Source organism: Schistocerca americana, chromosome 3 (genome assembly GCF_021461395.2).
Source record: "Schistocerca americana isolate TAMUIC-IGC-003095 chromosome 3, iqSchAmer2.1, whole genome shotgun sequence".
Lineage (NCBI taxonomy): Eukaryota > Metazoa > Arthropoda > Insecta > Orthoptera > Acrididae > Schistocerca > Schistocerca americana.
The window spans coordinates 949,189,807-949,213,289 of record NC_060121.1 but is presented as its reverse complement, the minus strand read 5'-3'; the positions used below and the strand labels follow the sequence as shown (position 1 = coordinate 949,213,289).

Here is a 23,483-nt window from a genome sequence, read left to right as displayed (position 1 = left end):
ATATCTTTGTGTGACATTGGAAAGCAATATGAAATGGAATGTGCAAGTAAGGACGATGATAGGGAAGCCTAATAGTCAACTTCAATTTATAGAAAGAGTTTTAGATTTTAGGAAAAAGTGGTTAATCTGTAAAGGCAAGAGCATATAGAACACTAATGTGACCACATCTTGAGTACTGCTTGAGTGTCCGGGATCCTGAGCAGGTTGGATTAAAGAAAGACATCAAAAAATATAGAGGTGGGCTGCTTGTAGGTTCGATCAGCACACAAGTATTATGGACACGCATTGTGAACTTAAATGGGAGTCCCTGGAGGGAAGAAAATGTTCTTTTTGTGGAACATTATTGAGAAAATTTAGACAACAGGCATTGAAGTTGGCAGCAGAACAGTTCTGCTGCTTCTAACGCATATTTTGCAGAAAGACCAAGAATTTAAGTCAAATTAGGGCTCGTATGTAGGTATATAGACAATAGTTCTTCCCTCATTCTGTTTTGTGAAGGAAAAAAGAAATGACTGGTAGTGATACAAGGTGCCTACTGCCAAGCACTGGTTGGCAGATGGTGTATATAGGTGCATAAGGGTTATCCGGAAATAACGGTTGCAAGGCATGTAGCCTTAGCCTGGAATGTCTGTGGGGGAAGTTGGTGCCACTGCTGTGTAGTGGGAATCCAGTGGAAGGAAAGAGCATTCCCAACGATCAGTAGCTTGTTGGTTAGTGTTTGGTGACTGTTAGAAATGAGCGTTCTCATTCTGGCTCCTGCCAAGTGTGAAATGCACACTGTAACTTGCTACCTAAATGCTAAGGGCATGAACGTTGCTGCGATTCATCATAAAATTGTTTCAGTTTATGGAGAGGATGTATGTGACAAAATGGGTACAGAATTTCAATTCTGAAAGGACTGAAGTTCACGATGAAAGCAGAAGTGGAACGTCATCTGTTGTGACTGATCATGTGGTGAAGAAACTTGAACATTTTCTCTCTGATGATCGCCATTCAACAATTGACAACCTGCTTGCAGTTTGTCCAAGCATTTCACGAACTATTGTTCATGAAATTGTAACTAATCAACTAAATTATCAGAAGTTGTGTGCATGATGGGTGCTCAAGATGCTTACCAAAGTACACAAAATGAACAGAATCAGTGCTAGTGCTGGATTTCTTGACTGTTTTGAGACTGAACGCGAGGCTTTTCTCGGAATATCATGGTGCCAGTATTTTGGAACAGAAAAGAGGTTGCGATCTTTGATTTTTTTGGAAAGAGGTGAAACGGTAAATGCTGCAAGATATTGTGAGACCATGAAGATACTTCGCAGAGCTATACAAAACAAACTATGTGGTATGCTGACAATGGGAGTCTGTCTCCTTCATGACAACGCGGTTCCGCACACCACTCATGTAACACAGGAGTTGTAGACTTCTTTTGGTTAGGATGTTTTAAGCCATCCCTCTCACAACCCCAATCTTGCACCTAGTGTCTATCACCTGTTCATCACCTGTTCACTAAATAGAAGGAACATCTTCATGAAAATACTTTTCTGGCAGTGACGAGATGAAAATCTATGTGAAGAACTGGCTGAAAAAGGCTGCGGGAGATGTCTATGACACAGGAATCATAAAACTCATCCCATGGATGACAAAATGTATTGAGGTAAATGATGATTATGTGGAAAAACAATTCAAGACTTATACTACAATGCATGTAAATTTTACTAAAATAAATTCATTTTTTCTATTTCAAAAAAATCTCGTAACCATACTTCCCAGATTAGCCTTGTGGAAACAATGTATGATCGCAAGTAGAAGTACTTGTGATCATGGACTATTTGGTTTTTACATAATACACCATGTGTTAAAAAAAGAAAAACAAATCAGTTCACATTTGTTGGGTTCACCAGATCACAAAATATCTCCCTCTCTCTCCTGTCCCTGTCACCTCCCACTTCCTCCTCCTCTCTGTACGTCTTTTGTGAAACACAATCTGTGTCACTGCCCCCCTAGTAACTAAATGACATGCTGTAAAGAACATGAATGACATACAAATAAAAACATCACAAACACCAATTATGTAAAATATGTCGTGAAACTTCAGGGAATACACTGATGGCTTGCATTATTTGATAGACACTATTTTTGCATAGAATTAATATGTTGTCATTATTGGTAGAACTGTTGGCAGAGGCATGAAGAGCAAGTTTTTTTTTTCACTAGAGACAGGAAAGACTAAACTTTTGTATTAGTCCAGGTGGTATGAACTTTGATGAGTCTAGATTGGAGGCAGTGGGAGGTCCTTTTGAGGAAAATCTGTGAACTGGTGCAGCGGGTCAGTATGACACATTTTTGTATCACTGTGTGCTGAAAGCTTATATAAGGGTTCCCTTACTTTTATATTATTTTTTGCAATGAAGATAATGGTGACAGACTTACGCGTAGTGTAGCACGATGTGTGTTAGCTTGAAAAATGTCAGCTTGATTGTGAATTGCTGAAGCCAACAGATGCCACCCAGATTTGGAATGTTTTGATGATTTCCGTAAAATCTCTTAATGAATGCTGGGATTGTTTCTTTGAAATCACGAAGTTAAACCATGTACTTCATTTACCTTTGTTTATTTCATGAATATGAAAAATTCATAACTTTGCTTCTGTTGATTGCATAACTTTGTGTACTTCTGCCAATAATTCTATCATTATGATATGGAAGGAATTTGTTAGTCAATGTGTATTTGATTTTGAGGCTCTTATTTATAGGTATGATAAAGCAGAGCCTACGTTGTTAAGTCAAATTATGCAAAGTCTGTCCGAAGGAACATTGCACTGTTGTTAACAGCACAAGCACTGCAGTGTTGTATTTATCTGCCAATACCAGGCAGCGACCTGCAATTAAAATGTTATCCGCAGTACGGGAATTACATAATGCATGGACGAGTACTGGTTGTGATGCAGGAACAATGGCATATGGAAGTTTGGGTCTGTCCGTGAGTGTTGTGCAAGGATAGTCAAAGCGGTTAAGGTGACTGTTCATGTAAAGCAGGAAATCTGGATTTGAATCATCATCTGGCACAAATTTTCATTGTTGTCATTACCTTATGCAGCTGATAGGTGTCCGCATTCGCAACTGTGAAGTATGTTTCATGTACTTATTTATAGCTTGTGATTTTTTTATTGTTATTCTGTTTAATTGCAGCTGTGGGTTATTACAAACAATGTCAGACGATGAGGTAGAGAAATTTGAGATAACTGATTATGACTTGGAGCATGAGTTCAATATTAATAGACCTACCAGGAGGCTAACAAAGCATCAGCAGATATATGGTAAGTAGCTCATGGCATAAGAGTAATAACTTTCCTATGAACATGATACTAAACTATATCAAGGAAACGGGTGTCATGAACCAACAGCTGTATGCCAATTTCATAAATGCATGATCTGAATCTTAAACATGCCATGATGGTACCTGAAAAAAGTGTACTGCCAATTCCTTCATGAGCACCGGGATCACTATAAAATAACACTAATCTTTGTATATCACTACTTTATTTCATTGTGTATGGCTTCTAAAACTTCACCCACTATAACAAAGTATACACTTCATTATTATGGGACAGTTGCCGAGGTATGAATAAAATTAATTATTTTACATTCATTTGCAATAATAGACTATATGTGCAATTTGAACATGCCTTGTGGGGTGATCCAAGATTTCCACCCTCAGCTGCCCCGTACTTTTGCTTTGTACGTGTGCATCCATGTAAATGACTTTAATATTGGAGTAACTGAATGTGGAAAATATGAGAGAAGTAACATAACAAAATTGCCAGACTTGGTACATTTAGAAGTTTCTTATTTGCTTCCAATTTTATATTTGCAGTTGTATTTGTACTAATAAATAAGTAAATATTTTTATTGTCATATGTTTAGAACATATCATTTTTGTCTTTTTAAGTTACATTGTTCTATGGCACAACTTGACTAGAAGAAGGGATCGGTTGGTAGGACACGTTCTGAGGCATCAAGGGATCACCAATTTAGTAATGGAGGGCAGCGTGGAGGGTAAAAATCGTAGAGGGAGACCAAGAGATGAATACACTAAGCAGATTCAGAAGGATGTAGGCTGCAGTAGGTACTGGGAGATGAAGAAGCTTGGACAGGATAGAGTAGCATGGAGAGCTGCATCAAACCAGTCTCAGGACTGAAGACCACAACAACGACAACATGTTTAACCTGGACTAAAAGAAGCACTGTATATTATTTTAAGCATTGTTACCAAGAGTGCCTTCAACAAGAGGCATTTTTCTGTACTGTGATTGTGGTCATCATAATATTAACTTTTTCTCCCATTACTGATATCTTACACTTACAACTTCCCATGCTACTTGTCATATATGAGGCATTCTGAGCAAACGGAAATCAAGTCACAATAAAAAAGTTTTTAGGAAAGTAGACAAAGTTTTTGCTGAATAATTAGTTACAGGAAAAAGTTTACACCATTTTAAAATGTTCAAATGATAGAATATATTTTGTATAGTGAATTTTCATATATTATATTTTCATATATTATCTTTAAATGTTATTACATACTACCTTGAATAAGAAAATAAAATTATGGACTTTATTCTTTTGTGGACTGAATGTATTGTATTTACATCTACCTGTGTATTCTGATCTTTAGTTTTTATTTAGGAAACAAAGAAGAAAATGTTCCATGTGTCTGCTTGTATGAAATATTTCCAAATAAGAAGTTATGTTATTCAGATTCAAAGAAAACTGTAATGACTTTTGTCTACTTGCCCTCAGGGACTCAGCATTGATTTGTAGGGTACGGGCTTGGTGACCCCATGGTTCCTGAGCTGGGAACTGGTAAGCACCACCAATCCCGTCACCGTAAGCTCTGGGCATGCTTCAGTGACCACCATGCGGCGTGGCGGTGGAATGTTGTGTGTCTCAGGAAACGGGGATATTAGCTTGACCACCCAGATTGCGAGGATGGGATAAACATCTATTAAAAAAAAAAAAAAAAAAAAGAACCTCAGTCTCTAGGTGTGCTGCGCACTGATGGGATGCATGGCAATTGAGGTGGAACAGTCATTAGCGGGTAACCTCTGGGGAACCTACCGCAGCTTAGTTGTATAAGGCTTACTCAGGCAGGCAGGGCTCTGTCTGAGTGGACCCTTATTTCCCTAGTTGCTCGTGGGACTGAGAAGGAACCCTTGAAATCATCATCTCCTTCTCCCAGGGGGAAGGGTGTACTGCCTGCGAGTATTCATACCCATTCATCCAAAAGAATGAAAGGTTAGTCCTCCTGATAATAAGAATACTTTGGACTGCAGTAACAGGGCCCATGGAGTTACGAATAACAATGTGCTCCTGGTGATAAAGAGGAAGGAGGGGACATTTGAAAAATTGTCCCCTTTTTATATCCATAAGGGTTTTGAAAGGCCTTGCTGGAACATTAAAATGTGTAATATGATTGAGCAATGGCTCATTGTTGGCTGAAATTAACAGGTCAAAGCAGGTAGACCACCTTAAGAAATCACAGAAACTGGGTGACTATGATATCATTGTTGAGATGCACACCTCACTCAACTCCAGTAAGGCCGTTGTCACATGCCAAGATTTTATGGATATGGATGTAGCAGAAGTGAAGCAAGAATGGGCATCCCAGGGAATAGTCAATGTGTAGCAATGAACGTGCAGGAATAATGAAGCAACTGAAAAGACTGCCACTTTCATTGTCACATTCAATTCTTTGAGACTGCCTGAACAACTTATAGCTGGGTTAATGTTCGGCTTTACATTCCAAATCCTCTGCGGTGCTATAAATGTCAGCGTTTTGGCAATACAACGATCAGTTGTGGAGGTGAAGCGATCTGCAGGAACTGCGGAAAAGCCGTTCGTGATGCTGGCACTGAATGCCCATCTCCGGTGATCTCCATCAACTGCTCTGGTAACCACCCAGTCTAGAGCCAAGACTGTCCTGTTTTTGCTGAAGAACGCAAGATACAGTAGATAAAAGTGTATCCACAACAAGCACCTGTACTTGCATATGTACATGTCAAGGGAAAAAGAATAAGGACAAAGCAATCCAGGCAGTTGCACCAGAAAAGACAAACAGCAATTCCGCAGCAAGCATCCAGAGTGTCTCTCAATGCCCCTTTCCCCTGCATCCTCGTAGGGACAGAGTGCAGGGAAAGGCTCATGATGTTCGGGTCAAAAGCTGTCCCAAGTGCCGTCAGACTTCATTCTGGCTGTTTTCAAACAGTGCAACAGCATCCAAGGATGGGTCGACCACATCACAAGAGTGTTCCATCATTTCACTGACCTCTCCATCCCACAGTCCTCAGGTCATCTTAGGAAGTGACCAGCACATTGGTGGACATATGAGTTCTATTCCACAATCCAGAAAGGCGTACGGCTCTTCGACATTTTAAATGCCAACCGACAGCAGACAACCTTAGGACCTTTCGAGTTGTGAGGGAGAGTAAGAAAAGGTCATGGCAAGTGTACTTGGACTCCATTAATTGTTCCACTTCTTCTATAGAAGTATGGGAAGCCGTCTGAAGGATTTCCAGTAAACACAGCTGTATACCGATAGCAGCAGTGCTGAAACAGGGTGCCTCCAAACAACACCTAGAGACATTGCTCAGACGCTGGTTGAACATTTTGCACAGACTAAAGCCCATGCAAGCCAGGATCCGACATTTCATCGCTATCATGCACCAATAGAGAGGGAAAAGTTGGCCTTCAGGTCTAACAGTTCTGAGGTCTACATCTCCCCTTTCGCCATGTGGGAGCTCGAATCGGCACTGATTGAGATCCGTGACACCGCACCCGGTCATGACCAAATCCGGTACAGCATGCTTCGACATTTGCCAGCAGCATCAAAGGAAATACTCCTCAAATGTTTTAATCTGATATGGCAAACAGACAACTTCAACAACATGTGGGGGGAGGCAATTCTGAACCCTCTCCTCAGACCAGGAAAGGACTGCACATGTCCCAGTAGTTATCAGAGTATCGCCTTAATGACCTGTGTAGGAAAGACCGCGAATGGTTGACCATTGTCTGGCCTGGTTGTTAGAGACCAGGCAACTCCTTAGCTGCTCTCAGTGTGGATTCCGAAGATTTCGGTCCACCATTGACAATCTGATCCCCCAAGAGGCGGCTATTTAGCAGGCTTTCCTCCGTAAACATCACTGTATCGGCATATTCTTTGATATAAGTAAGGCATATGATACTACTTGGAGACACTGTATTCTCACACAACTGTAGCAGGGGCTTTCATGGCCACATCCCCATCTTCATAAGGTCTTTCCTGTCTCAACGGTTTTTTAGGGTCCAAGTTGGTGGCACGCTGTCTGATCTATTTGATCAGGAGAATGGTGTTTCTCAGGGCAGTGTTTTAAGTGTTACTCTCTTTGCCATAGCCATCAACAGTATCACATCCATGGTAAGGAGTCCTGTACAGTTTTCCTTATTTGTAGATTATTTTGCTGTTGTCTGTTCCTCCTCCAGTGTTGCAGTCCGTTGCTCTTGGTCTAGTGGCTCGCATTGTTACCTTTGGATCACGGGGTTCTGGGTTCGATTCCCGGCCGGGTTGGGGATTTTCTCTGCCTGGGGACTGGGTGTTTGTGTTGTCCTCACATTCGTGAAAGTGGCCAGATTGGACTGTATAAAGATTGGGAATCTGTATGGTCGCTGATGACTGCGCAGTTGAATGCCCCACAAACCAATCATCATCATCATCATCATCATCATCATCATCCAGTTTTGCAATGATGAGCCATCACTTGCAGCTTACAGTGCGGAGGTTAGAGGAGTGGGCTCCAAAGATGGGTTACCTGTTTTCTACAGATAAGTATGTGTGTGTTCATTTTAATCATTGTCGTCTTTTTAATTTGCCTGCCCTGAAAATGGGGGACACCATCCTACATTTTAGAGACACAGTGTGGTTTCTGGGCCTCATTTTTTATTTTCAATTGTCGTGCTTACCACACCTGATAGACCTGGCAGCCAGAACCCTGAAGGCACTGAACTTCATCAAGTACCTCAGTCACAGGTCTTGGGGAGCGCACAGGGCATGTCTCCTTCAGTTTATTGGGCTTTTGTGCATTCGCGGCTGAAGTACGGTTGCAAGGTGTATAGGTCAGGGAGGCCCTCTTACTTGTGGACCATTGATGTTGTCCATCATAAGGGGATTTGGCTGGCCACAGGTGCTTATCGGACCACCTGTACTGAGGAGGGGGAATCGCCACTTACCACCTGGCGCCAGCTCCTCATGGTGCGTCAGGCGTGTAAGCCCCTCGCAGCTTCAACTCCACCCTTACACCATACTGTTGCTCGCTGGAATGCATTTTTTCCAACCGCCCTCAAGCCATGATGACATTTGAGATCCACATGCAGCGTGTGGTGGAGTCACTCGTTACGGAGCCAGTGCGGACCCAAATACAGGTTTTTAACTGTCTGCTACCCGTGTTACTGGAGAGACTCGGAGTGATTTCAGATTTGGTGTGGTACAGGAAAGATAACACTCCTGCTTCCGTTTTTAATGCAATATTCTCTGACATTTTATCTGAGTATCACGACCATGTAGTTGATTTTGCAGATGGGTGTAAGCAGGGGATCTCTTTTGGTTGCTCTGTTGTTTAACCGGAGCGTGTCCTCAAGGTCAGACTGCCTCCAGAATTTACTATCTTTGATGCAGAATTATATGCGATTTTGCGACAACTAGAGCGGATGAGATGTTCTCCCGGTGTTAGATTTCTCGTCTGCTCAAATTCTCTGAGTGCCCTGTACTCTCTCCAACGTTTGTATCCAGCAGATACCTGTACAGTAACCCAGAATATCCAGGATGGCCTCTGACAACTACAACGATTGGGGAAGGAGGTATCTTTCTGTTGGGAACCGGGGAACATTGGAATTAGGGGGAATGGGAGGGCAGATCGAGCAGCTGAGGAGGCGTATCGTGATCCTCTGGTATTTTGGTGTGCTATCCTCCTGCATGCTATCACCTCACTGTTGAGGTACAAAGTCAAGATGAGTGGCTGGCAATAACTGATAACAAGCTCCAGGTCATCAAGCGCACAACTTGGCTGTGGAGTACTTCCTTCCAGCCACATTGCCGGGGCGAGATCCCTCTTACTCATCTTCGCATAGGACACAGCCCTATGACACATGATTCTTACTTCGGCGTAGGACCCTTCAGTGTGTGCTGCTTTCACTGCGTAGATCACAGTGAGCCACATTTTATTGGACTGCATTTTATTTGCCGACCAGCGGACTGCCGCGGATTTGCCATCTATTTTATGTAATGATCAAACGAATGTGGTTAGAGTTTTAGTTTTGTGAACTGTCCAACGCTTTAAAAGGATTTTAGGGAGATGTTCTTAATGTGTGAAAGGGTGACTGGCTCGCCGTTGTTTTTTCTGAGTGCTTTTATTTCTTCTGTGTTTTTTTCCTCTCTGTTTTAATTTCTTGATTAGCTCTCGTCCCTCCTGTTTGGTTTTAGTGCATGTGAGAGTGCATGTGATACAGAGTGACAGTGTGGTCATTTTGAGTGCATGTGTGTGCAACACTTTTAGTTCATCTCCACATTTGTTTGTTTTCATAAGTGTAAGGGCACTGATCACCTCACTGTTGGGCACCCATCAGATCCAAAAAGACACACACACACACACACACACACACACACACACACACACACACACACACACACTCTCACTTTCATTTGTCTACTTGTTCTTGCAAAGCTGAAGTGGCTCTCTTGTGGCAGTGTCACATTCTAGGCTCTTGAAGAAATGGTGATGTGCAGGCAGGATGTACAGCAATAAATCCTCCAGGTACTCTTTCTTTGCTTTTGTTACTCATCAATGATTGGTAACATTGAACAGCATCCTCTCTATACCAAAGTATGTCATGGATTGATTGGGCTTTTTGCTTGTCATCTTCTTCATATTACCAGGCTGTATACGACCCGGGAGATCAGGGAAAAACCCGGGAATTTTTTCATCCGGGAGAAAACCGGGAAAAACCCGGGAATTTTTTAGAATTCCGGGAAGTTTTCATTGTTTTTGTTTTCAGTTAAATTTTTGTAATGTTGACTGGCAAGAACCGATACTCTAACAAAGGAAATTATTGTATACCGCTATTTCAGAATAATACTGCAACAGTAAAACATGAACGAGAGAAAAAACAAAAATAAAACTTAAATTGCAAAGGAAATGCGCCATATACAGCAACAAAACACAGTGCTCATACAAGTGTCTGCCAACTGCAAAATGTATCAAAGGCTTTAGGAAGACTATGCAATGTTCCGTAACAACACATTGCCTCCGATGAACTTGTCGCCATAACGGTTTACATTAGATTCGTTTTAGCAGTTACGAGCGGGATCGTGCGCATCCACAGTTGAGTAGTACCTTTTCCCGCTTCTGGCTACAGAAATGTGGCTGTTGGCTATGTAATAAGCAGTCGCAGCAAGCAGCTAGATGCTACCGGGAAACATTTTACTGGAGCACCCAAGCTGCTAGATTCTTGCATGCGCAGCAGGCCCAGTTGTAGGAGGGGGGTGGGGGGCAAATTCATACTATTGAGGGAAAAAACCTTGTTTCACAAAGCGACTAGCATCCAGCGCACGTTAGTCTATCGATTATTCATATGACTTTGAAACGCATCCCTGTCAGTTTTTGAACATTTTTGAACACATTCTAAGTTAATTTCTGAATCAATTGTAAGTTGATTTGTGAATGTGTGCATAGTGTACATGATGTCTCTGTCAGGGTAATCCTCGTCCCATGTAGAAACCAAGTTTCCTACAGACAAAAGGGGCTATACAAGCTGAGCAGAGTAAGGCCGAACGGATGAATGGCAACCGCTGTCTGATTGTGCGGTTGATTGGGTTTGCGAATGATGAGCGTTGTTATAATTACTAGCTAAATCCATAGATTCAGACTACAGGAGTGGAAATAAACGAATAACAGGTAAGAAAGATTACGTATTACCTTCTCGGTGTATCCAAGAAAATGAAAGTTTGACAGAAAATTTTTGGGCAGATCGCTATACTAGTAAGGGCCAGTTGTACAATCCCCGGCTAGCAGCCGCTTTAAATTCTATTCTGGAAGAAACTCGGAATACGCGTTGTACAAACATGTAGCAACGCCTTACTGGAGAATAATCGCGGGATAGCTAAACCGGTGATTCTGGCAGAATTAGTGGAGTTAACCTGCGAATAAGCTTTGACATTGGCAGTAACAGTTACAGAACTAGTGCTAACAAGACAGTTTGTTAGGACGAGGAAGTAGAAGAAACGGGGACATGATATGAATTATGGAACAATATGACGATTCCAAGTTTGTATAAAAATTTCGTACTACTGCTTTTCGATCTCATACTTGAGAAACTGCAGCGTATGAATGAAGTGTGAAACTACTTCCTAATGTAAGGCTTTTTGCTTGTAGTAGGCCTGATAGGCATTTGATATTGGTACTTTGTGAATTATATTCTGTCGTTACAAAAAAGACCGTTTGTGCCAAAACAGTCTCGTTTATTTGGTGTGTATTACAATTGTTGCAGTATTAGAAAGGCTTATTTCGTTTTATCTAGCAGAGAGTGGCAAAATAGACGTAATCAGATCAGGAAACCACACCAGTCTTGGGTCCTATTTGCATTAACAGCTTTTTCAGTATTAGACAACGACATTTCGACTTTTCATGTAGCAAGATATTTCACGAACTTTGATGAGGTAATAGATTCTTTCGCAGAAAGGAAAGTACGCAATGTAAAGCTGTTGCAAGATTAAAGAGAAAAAAATTCTAGGAGCTAAGGATTGAAGAAGTTTGTATTGTCTTGCTTGTCTTATGTCTTTACTGGGTTTATGCATCCTATATTTAATTTTATGTCACACAGGGCAGCAAGTTGTTAGCTGATACGGAATGAAGAGTGCAAATTTTCTGAAGAGAGACCAGATTTCAAACCGACCAATTGTAAGCAGGAGCAGGACATTTTAATTTCCACTGTCCTGAATATGGTTTGATGGCATTCATTACAAAATATACAATTCCACAGAGCGAAGCACACTGACGTACGACAGAAGAATGCTGTGTGAGGAGGCGAGGCACTGCCCTTTGGCACATTTACGACCAAATAACATGTCTTACATTTCCTCGAACACACGTTTTATGCAGCAGACTCTTCAGAAAGATGTGCGCTACAAAATGCACATATTTTTGAAAATTCGATTTTTTAAAAACTTTTGACGTCCTATCTCAAACACTCAAGGGAGTGGCTGGATATCGCACCGGTTCGGAAATATTGTAGATCCTGGGCTGATGCGCAGAGCAGTCTGAGTTACAGTGGGGTAGTCTCCACGTGACCCGTGTTTACATTTAGTGATTTTGCTTTTTTCGTTTACTGCTCTCACGTCAAATGAAAACAAAACAGATTTCTGATTTCCTTCCACCTTTCTGACAGTCAAGCATTAATTGCCTTGCAGAACAATGAAGTTATTTTTGTCGGTTTGCTAAAGAAATTTTCTTTTTAATTCCACACACTGTTCGGTGCATTTCAAGTGCACGTTTTCAACTTCTAGCACATATGACATAATGCCATAATAAAGTACCAAACATGAGATAACACAGTACTGGTACTCCAAGAAAATTTACATCCCGAAAACTACATTGAAAAGCGTAATGTCAGGTCGTGGCCTACTTAACTGGGAATATGGACATACAAATGTGCACTTTAAATGTGGACATTTTAGTATGGGTCTCGAAATTCCGATGCTCTTGGAGTATCCTGTGATGTCTTGTTTCTTCTATGACATAATGTACACTCTTTTAATGCTTTGCATGTACGAACATACGGGCACCCTGTGACATCGTAGCTGCACAAGCGCGGTGACGCCTGTCATCTGGCGCTCTCTGGTAACTGCGGAAACGACCCTATTTCTAACAGGTCACGGGAAAATATTCCGAATGGTGGTTTGAAAAGCGTTACCATCAAGGTACCATTCTGGCAGTTACAACGGAGCTACGTGTGATAATGTACGATGAATTTATTAAATCACAGAGCGTTTGACTCTCATTTAAAAATCAACTCTGATGACGAGCCATTTAGATGAATTTTGAGCCCAGATCATCAGACAATTAAGTCGTTATTAAAAATTTTACGATCTCATTTGTGTGATATATCTTAAATTGTAATACGCGCATAAAAGACCAACATTGTATGTGAAAGCTTAGCTTCTCTTGCAGCGTATTAATCTTACAGACCAATACTATATGTGAAAGCTCTGCGTTTCGTCTAGCAACACCATGTATATTAACCCATTTAGTCCTGAATTATTTGTTTTTCAAAAATTGATTTATATCTTATCTACATTCATTCACAAGGTTGTAAGGAAGAAAGTGAAAACAATTTTGAGTATTTATTTTTATTTAGTATTTCCAAAAATGGGCGTCCTTCCAGAAGGACGTCAGGACAATATAAGGGAATGTGTTTTTAAAGTATATGACATTGCACAATTAACTTGTTTTGGTTTTTATACTTTCAAATAAACATAAATAAATTTGAATTATGGGCTAAAACAGCTAATAAATACAAAAAACAAAGAAAATAACCTATACACATATTTTATGCACTAGTATGATAAGACAAAAAGCAACAAACATGAAGTGGTTCGTCACATTTTATACACATAGTAGTAGTTTTTTTGTGGCAACTTCGACATTTCAGCTGCTTCTTCTGTTTTGTTATCTCGTCTGTTGGTAATTCAGCAACATAATGTTCTCTTCCATCAAATCTAGAATCGAGTTTCGCCCTCTTTCTAGGACATCCTCTGCTGGTAGTGACTCTTTTGTTACTTTCAAGAATTGCAGTGACAATTTGATGAGGAAATGTCAGATGATCTATGGGTTATTCGTTGTGCTTGTAAAGATCCCAGGCATTTTGCTCTGCAATGTCTATAAAATGTGCAGTGATTGGGAAATACCACTTTTTCCCTCTTATAGAGCATCTATATAGGGATTCATTTTGGTCAGTTCGATCTATGCCTCCCAAGTTGGGTTGAAGCACGCTAATCCTTTTCTTTTGCTCCCTGGAAAATCTTGCTACAAAGCGTAGTGTTTGCACTCTGTCAAAATTGGTGGCTACAGTAACAACATTGTTGTCATTCCAACGTACAATGGAAATCCCGGATGCTGAGTCAGAACAAATTTCATATGATTCTCTATTTTCTTTTATCATTTTATCTACAAATGATAGAGTACAATTTTTAACTCTGTTTCCTCTTATTGTTCCTGTTGCTTCCACGCCCCTCTCTTGTAGGTCATGTAGCGCAGCAGCATTGAGCTGACTTACTGGTAATTTATCTACACTTGGATTTTCTTCAGCACCCGAATCTTCATCTGTTACATCATCAGTTGAATTTAGAGGAGGGTGTAATGTTAACATTCACACCAGTATTAGGTATTTCCTCATCTTTTGATTCTAACATGTCCAAAAGTTCCATAAGAGTACATCGTTTTCTGTGAGTACAAAATGACAACATATTACCCTGACTTCCTTCTGGAAGGATGGTTGAAAACATTATTGAATTACAACTGACAAAAACTTTCAATCGTAATATGAGCCCATAAATAATTCTTTAATATATTATATGACAAGTTTCAGAATTATTGACGCAATATGAAAGAAAATATACACACCCATCGATGACAAGGTCGGTCAGTTCGTCCATGGCAAAATCGGCCCTATTTTCAAGACACAATTTCTCACTCACTATAAACGACATCGTCAAACTGACTGTCGCAGCGCGCAATTGACTGCCTACTTCATATAACAATGCGTCACAGTCCAATGCAACAATGCGTTATTCGCAAAAATAAATAATTTCAACAGTGAGTTATGTCGTCCTTCCAGAAGGACGTCAGGGTTATCTGGGTTGATTTAAACCATTAACTTTTTCTGTTTGTGTCTTCGCACTAATTAACAGTGATGTTGCTGTTGGCTGACTACATCACGTGTCCTAAGCTCTGAATACCCGCTGTCATCGGCTGGTGAGATCACGTGACATGAGCTATGACTGGCTTACAAAAGCGCATCGCAATCTTGATTTCAGTGCTTCGGAAAGTAACATGCGGTGTTTGGTGGAATTCGAATTTATACTATCGTAATACGAAAATATGCAGCGTATATGTTGCTGCACATCAAAGATCCTTCCAAAACGCTTTTTTTCCCTGTGTTTAGTTTTATAAAGTGCCGGGAAATTCTACTCCCGTGTATAAAACCATAATCATTCAAAGGACTTATAGAGTTCCAAGAGAAAATATACTGTCAGTTAATAGGGTAAAAGTATGTTTTCACCTGGGAGAAAGTGTATTTTTAACCAGGAAATACGGGAAATTTTTTTCCTTGTCCACGTATACACCCTGTATTACACATCAGGTTTCAGAGTCTGCGTAAACATCACAGTAAAAGAAGATTCTGTTTCATAATATAACCATTTCTGTCGGCCAGTTGATGTCATAACCATCATTATTTTCCTGTTTGTTACTGAAACTCTGAATTTCTGGTGAATATGGGGTCTTAGAATTTAATTTCACTTACCTCAAATTTGGTTGATGCTTTCTTTGCTTTGCTTATCTAATGATGTCCCTCCAGTCATTTGGAGTGTAAATATATGAAATTTTCTTACTGGCTATTTCTGCAAACCAAAATCACTATCACTAAGTAAGTAGGAATGCCCAGATACCAAGAATTTGTGATCATACTCGAATCGTGACATAAGTTCATGAGAGACAATGACATTTTATGGTTGCTACAATGTGGTACAAGAATCTGAATATAAGGTTATTTTACTGTGTGTCGAGGTATGTGCTTTAAGAGGATGCACTAATCATGAAGTAGCTCTTGAAATCCCCTTCCTATCTATAGCTTTTATTTTTCAGTGCGATTTCATGTTAGTCTTCACAGTGTTTTACATACAACTCGTACATTTTTTCGCATCGTTAAATCCTGGTGGAGATATTTCCTTTCCGGATTCTTCCCTTGAATATAATGGATCTGGAAAGATGCTATATGTTCAATATTTTAGTGTCTTCAATTTTATTTGGTGCTCACTTCCTAAACTGGACATCCAATACACCAAAAAATTCATTTTCATTTATGCTTTTATATTGCCTTGCGACAGTACCTAATGGTTATTACTACTGCAGTTGCTCTTTTAAACAGCAACCAGTTGTGTGTTTACTGTGGCTACTTTAGGTACTTGGGCTATGCACGGCTCTGTTTGCAAAGAATAGCTCGATGTAGTCATAGGGTCGAGTCACACGTCTGCTTTTATGCCCCGCGTATGGTCTTCAGTCCGAAGACTGGTTTGATAACAGCTCTCCATGCTACTCTATCCTGTGCAAGCCTCTTCATCTCCAAATAACTACTGCAACCTACAGCTTTCTGAATCTGTTTACTGTATTCATCTCTTGGTCTCCCTTTATGGTTTTCATCCCTCACAGTTCCCTCATCTACTAAATTGGTGACCCATTAAGGTTTCAGAATGTGTCCTATCAACTGATCCCGTATTTTGATCAAGTTGTGCCACAAATCTCTTGTCACCTCAATTCTATTCAGTACTGCATCGTTAGTTATGTGATCAACCCATCTAACCTTCAACATTCTTCCACAGCACCACATTTCAAAAGCTTCTATTCTCTTCTTGTCTAAACTGTTTATCATCCATGTTTCACTTCCATACACGGCTCCACTCCAGACAAATACCTTATGTTAACATCTTTCTCTTCTTCTCTTTTCTTGTTATTGCCAGTCTACATTTTGTATCCTCTCTACTCTGGCCATCATCAGTTATTTTGCTACCCAAATAGCAAAACTTATCTACTACTTGAAGTGTCTTGTTTCTTAATTTCATTCCCTTAGCATCACCTGATTCAGTCCGACTACATTCCATTATCTTTGTTTTGCTTTTGTTGATGTTCATCTTATATGCTTCTTTAAAGACACTGACCATTCTGTTCAACTGCTCTTCCAGGTCCTTTGCTCTGTCAGACAGATTTATGTCATTTGCAAACCTCAACATTTTTATTTCTTCTTCCTTAACTTGAATTCCTACTCCAACTTTTTCTTTGTTTTCCTTTACTGCTTGTTCAATATAAATTTTGAGTAACATTGGGGATAGGCTACAAAGTCTCACCCCCATTTCAACCACTGTAATGCTTTCATGCCCCTCAACTCTTATAAATTCCGTATGGTTTCTCTATAAGTTATAAACAGCTTTTCAATATCTATAAGTGCTATAAATTTAGGTTTGCCTTTCCTTAACCTATCTTCAGTTAGATAAGTCATGAGGTCAGTATTGCTTCCCATTCTACATTTCTCGGGAATCCAAACTGATCTTCCCCGAGGTCTGCTTTTCTACTAGTTTTTCCATTCTTCTGTAAAGAATTTGTGTTAGTGTTTTACAACCAGGAGATTTATAAACTGATATTTGGTGATTTTCACACCTGTGAAGCAACTGTTTTCTTTGAAATTAGAATTATTACATTATTCTCGGAGGGTATTTCACCTGTCTCATACATCCTGCACACCAGATGGAAGAGTTTTGTCATGGACGGCTCTTCCAAGGTTATCAGTAGTTCTGACGGAATATCGTCTACTCCCAAGGCCCTGTTTCAACTTAGGTCTTTCAGGGCTTTGTTAAATTTTTCTCACAGTATCATATTCCCACCTCATCTTCATCTGCATCCACTTCCCTTTCTATAATGCTTTCAGGTACATCTCCCTTGTCATCTCAAGCTACCCATTCATCTTTTACTGTATTCCTTTCCAAACATCTGTTGCCTGGTGCTCCCTCTGAAGCTCTTGACAACATTCTTTCAACTTATCCAGGTCCCACTCCTATTAGTACCTACCTTTTCCCAATTTTTTCAGCTTTAATCCACAGTTCACAACCAATTAATTGTGGTCATAGTCCGCATTCCCCTGTGAATGTCTTACAATTTAAAATCTGGTTCCTTGAAACCTTCTGGTGTTACCAGGTCTCTTCCACGAATACAACCCTCTTTAATGTTCCTTAAAATAAGTGTTAGCGATGATTAAATTATACTCTACCAGGCAGCTTCTTCTTTCACTCCTTTCCCCCAGTCCATATTCACCTACTGTTTTTCCTTCTCTTCCTTTTCCTAATAACAAATTCCAGTCCCCAGTCACAATTAAATTTTCATCTCCTACAACTATCTGAATAATTTCTTTTGTCTCATCATAAATTTCCTCAGTCTCTTCATCATCTGTGCAGCTAGTTGGTAAGTAAACTTGTCCTGTTGTGGTGGGTGTGGGCTTTGTGTCTATCTTGGCTATGATAATGCATTTACTATGCTGTACCAGCACAATAAGGCCATTTTGGTTGATGCTACAAGGCCAGAACAGTCAATCATCCAGATTGTTGGCCTTGCAACTACTGAAAATGCTGCTGCCTCTCTTTGGTAACCACGTTTGTCTGGCTTCTCAACATATAACCTTCTGTTGTGGTTGTACCTTCGGTGTGGCTATCTGTAACGCTGAGGCACGCAAGCCACCCCATCAACAGCAAGGCCCATTGTCCATGGGGGAGGGAGGGGGACAGAGAATTAATTTGAATGATTTTTATTCAAGAAAGGACATCTCAAATATACAGAAAGTGGTCCTAGGATATTTATTTGAAATATAGACAGAAAATACTGTTATCAAATGCAGTAAAGTCATATTAAGAGCATTACGAGAATGGTGGCAAAATCCCCAGACTAAATAGTAATCAAAGATACGCGAAAACTACATCCAGTTCGCAATCACAATACATTTAACATTCACCCACTCAAAACACTTAAAGAGTTCAACTTGATGATATAAAAATTATCACATGTTATACAAGGAATATTAACTTGTACTTTGTCTATCCTCAGTTCCATGATACAAGTGGAAAAATTTGAGAGTCCCACTCTCGAGCACATCACGCCTCTCAAAATATAAAGTCCTTCAGAAGTTTAAGTATAGTAGTGGCCATTCAGCACCCAGTATCAGATACCTCCATGATCAAATACTACTCATTACCACCTACAGGTCAGTTTCCCTCCAGAATTCATTTAAAAGTGCCCAGAACTGCTCCCTTGAGCTCTTCACTTAGAAAGCTCTAGTCTCCTCTTGACTCCCATAGTGTTCTGCTGTTGTCTGCTTTTCCATTGGCTGAAGGCCATCCCCACCAAAAATACAGTGTCGTTATGTTCTACAGACATCATTTGACTCAACTTGACCACTTACCAGATGAACCTATTGCATTACAACAATATTTAAATAAAGAGGTCTTATAAATATTTGTTCACATTCAGACCATTCACAATAAATATAAATAAATGTTTGTCCAATAATAAATAAGCCAGTATTCTGCAAAAGTGTGCTCACAATAAATAACAACAGATTATCACTAAACATTGTTTAAACAGTAATTTAGACCTGCTTGTCAGAAGCACCTTTTGGCACTCTTTTACAAAGGAGGTGTCAGCTAATACACGTAACTGACCACTTCTTAAATTACTGTGCTTTTGTATTGTCAGTTGTAATTAATATTTAAATGAAGTTACTGGCAAAATAGTAAACTGTTCATTAAGTAAATATGCAAGTATGACAAAATGTGTGATATTCATGATGTATTCATTTGCTCTGTAGTTATGGAGGAGACAATGTTCTGACAAACATTTGCATTATGAAAAGTTTTTAAAAACATAGTAAATCAAGAAACAAGATAAACACAATACTTAGCTTTCAGAGATGTCAGCTATAGGGCAATGCTATCATCCGAAATACTGTATGTTGAAATCACATGAAGTGTTTAAAAGTTATTAATTCAGAGGTTCATTGTGAAAATTTTTATTCACTATGAAATATTAACTTCTGTGGTTTTCAAGGTAGTGAAATATTATTGTGTCACTGGATGCACCTCATTTTATTTTAGATTGCAGATGTATTCAGACATGCTTTAATACTTAGCTGTTAATTATTATAGGTTCTTGAAGAGCTGTAAGAAGCTCTCTTTCACCTTGCCTGACACGCCACCTTTTCTTGTAGCATTGTCTCCTGCACAAATACCATGTAAGCAACAGCTGTCAAAATTTTCAGCTCTGGGATTTACACATTTACGGCGACACTGCTCACTTTTGTAATTGGCCTTGGCTGTACCGGTCACCTAGCCGGACCTGCTGCAACCCACCCTGAGCTCTGGGCCCTCTAGTGTTCTCCCATACAACAATTTCACCTTCCTCATATCACTTTCAGGCAGCCAAATCGCTTGCCTATGTATGCGTAATGTTATAGCGTTTTCCCACTAATTTGAAAGGTATTCAGAAAATATTTCTGATGCACCCTTACATATCTTATTCAGTCCCAAGAAATATTTGAAACTAACACTTTTAGGATATCTGGAACCACCTCTTTTCCAAGACCTCATAATCGGACATGGCTCAAAAAGCCTCTGAAGATACATATTGTGCTAGCTATAGTCACTAAGTTTCCAGGAGGAATGAAATATGTTTTCTGTATCTTCTTCAAGTTGTTCATGGCGTTGCATTTTGTAGCAGGGGTGTTTGCAGGAAGTCTTAGAACTAGAACTCTTATGCCCTTCCTTGTAGTATACTCTTCCCTCAGTTCCACTGCCATTGCCTAATACTTCTCTGCCACTTCCCAGAATGTTGCGACTTGTCTGCTCTCTGTTTCACCTTGATTGCAGACATTGTTGTCACCTGCTGCAGAAGTACCATTTTTCTCAGCAGCTGTCTCGTGTCCTGCATCAAAAGAAAAATGTGACAATATAACAAATAGTGACTCTGAAGGTATGATGTAATATTATGTATGTATCTTATATTTTAGGTACAAAATGATGTAAAATATAAAAATACTGTTATCCTGCATTTAACCTCTGCACGCAAGTCTGATTATTAAAGTTCTAACCCTAGAACACTGTAATTTATTGCTTGAACAGTACACACACATGGAAGACAAGGCACAGCAAAGTTAGCAATTCATAAGTAGCCAGCAGAGCCTTATGCTGTGGCCCATATAATCGTCAGTTGTAACGGGTCACAACAGGCAGGCTGCGCGCACAACTGCTGTCATATTAGCAGGCCAGGTGGCCTCTAGTGGCCAAATCAAGCAAAACTTTACACGCGAACTATGAAGTGGTGCGCACACAAAATTGGTAGTTGTAGCACTCCTTTTCCTTTGCGAAGAATTGAGCACTGTGCTCATGTCCATTTCTTCTGTAGTCGACATAGGTTGTTGGGTCATGTAACGAGTTGCCATTGGTGCTTAGGGTCGGAAGTGGTGCGAGTGGGGAAGGTGCGGTGCCCCACTCCCCTGTGAGAGGCCATACAGTATGACACGCAAAGCTTGTGCAGCATTCATTTCCTCATCTGAGTCCAACCCCAGGGAAGGAGGTTGTGGCAAAGGTGGCGGAGCAGGTGGCACCAACTGCAGTGGAGGCAACAGGAGCAGCAGCAGCAGCAGCAGCAGCAGAGGTGTTGGCTGCAACAGTGCAGGAGCCAGGGTCACCCAGGGTCCGCTGACAGCTGAAGGGGGCATCCACAGCACAGAAGAAACTTATGAAAATGTTAGGAATGACGACGGAACCAGCCACAACGTAAGTGGCGGTGACACAGTTGGAGGATTCTGGGGACAGCAGAGGTACACTCGGTGCGCAGCCGCCCTGCGAAGTGAAAGCTGGTCAGTGCGTTGTGACATCCTCCCCTTATCCATGTGAATGAAGCAAGAGTCGTCGGCCACAGGTGCTCTTGATTAACACCGACACCCTTTTCAGCTGACGGCCAAACCTGTGAGCTCAAAGGGTGGCGGTGCCGGTGGATGGCCTGGCATTGACTGAGGCAGATGCAGCAGAATTGGGGGCTGACGACTGTGCCACAAGTTTGCCAAACTCTTACTGCCAATAGTGATGAACTTATACGAGCTGAGGAGCCAGTCAAGAGCTACTTCCGGTGACACATCTAAAACATATTTTTTCATCTGAGTATTAAATGTGTGCACTAGTTTTTCTGCTTCCCCATTCAATTGAGGGTGAAAAGGGGTAGCCGTGACATGGTGAACAACACACTTTTTTTTTACAGTTATCTTCTAATTCTTGAGATATGAACGGGGGCCCATTGTTGGTAACTAAAGCATACGAAGACCTTCCATTGCTAAAATTTTTGACAAAGCATAAATTGTTGCCGTCACAGAAGTGGACAGGCAGCGCACCCGAAACGGAAACTTAGAACCATAAATTACAATGAGCCAGCAGAAATTCAGAAAAGGTCCTGCAAAATTTACATGAATTTGTTCGCAAGGATGCTGTGGATCCAGCCACAGTGCTGAAGAAGCATGGAGAGCTGCCTGAGAGGTGGCACACTGTGAGCAGGCTGCAACAACTTGGGCTATTTCTCCATCAGCACCTGGCCAAAAATCGAGAGCTGACACTTTTGTACATGACGCACCCCAGTGGTCCACATGTAATAAACGCATAACCTCACACTGAGGGGCAGATGAGACTACAACGCAGAGAGCAGTGCCCTCTGTAGCTAACAGCAGCACTCCGTCCCAAACAGAAAGATGATTTTGTAACGCAAAACAATTTCTCAAAGAATCGGAAGCAAGGCTCAAAGGTTTGTCCGGCCAGCCATGTTTCACAAAAGAAATAACTTTACTTGGGACTAGGTTCTCATTCAAATGCGCAAAAAATAGGCAAAGTTTGGAATTTTTTTGAGACAGTGAAAAGACATAAAAAGGATCTGCTTGGGGATTGTGATTGATTATTTTATTTTAGGAAAAAAAATAAAATAATAAAATGGTGCTTGCAATTGAATAGCTGCCCAGAACAAGGTTGTAACCAACAAGAGTAACTTTTCTCAGGAAGAAGGAAAACATTATATTGCATAAACGTTTATACTTCGCAAGCCAAAATTACAATGAAACAAGTGTACTGACTTCATTATTTGACTAACAACCACTTGTAAAGGTCACATGTAAATAAAGAACGAAGTAATGGAAAAAATACCATCTTGACACAGAACAAGGTCGTAAACTTCTACAGAAGGACAAGGTTGTAACCAACAACAGTATATAAATGATTGTATTTAACCACAGTATTCAACAAAATATTCATACAAAACATTGTTAATACTAAATTTCTATAGATCTGTCAATATTTTGTGTGTAGTGCAGAGGAAATAATCTCACTGAAGTTGTTTATTGTAGTATGCATTCCTTTGTTGGCAACAGCTGAGAATAAAGAAGAGGAATTTCGGTTAGTGGTGCACTGTAAGGCTTAGAGTATGTATTGCGAACCCCTTGTGATACCTTTAAGATGGAATATGCATACCAGGGTTGTAATACATTTTGGTTGATTCTCATACGAACTGTTCCTGGATCATCTGCTGATATCTGCAGCCAATGTGATGATGTTAT

At 40.4% G+C, this 23,483-nt stretch overlaps 1 protein-coding gene across 1 annotated transcript in view; it reads left to right on the top strand.

Moving 5' to 3' along the window:
• LOC124605560 (tuftelin-interacting protein 11) overlaps positions 1–23,483 on the top strand; it is a 151,549-nt gene that overhangs the window by 8,581 nt on the left and 119,485 nt on the right. Inside the window, exon 2 of the mRNA XM_047137324.1 lies at positions 3,183–3,310. Within this exon, the coding sequence (XP_046993280.1) occupies positions 3,202–3,310 (109 nt within the window). The 5' untranslated portion in view covers positions 3,183–3,201. The remainder of the gene's footprint in view (positions 1–3,182; positions 3,311–23,483) is intronic.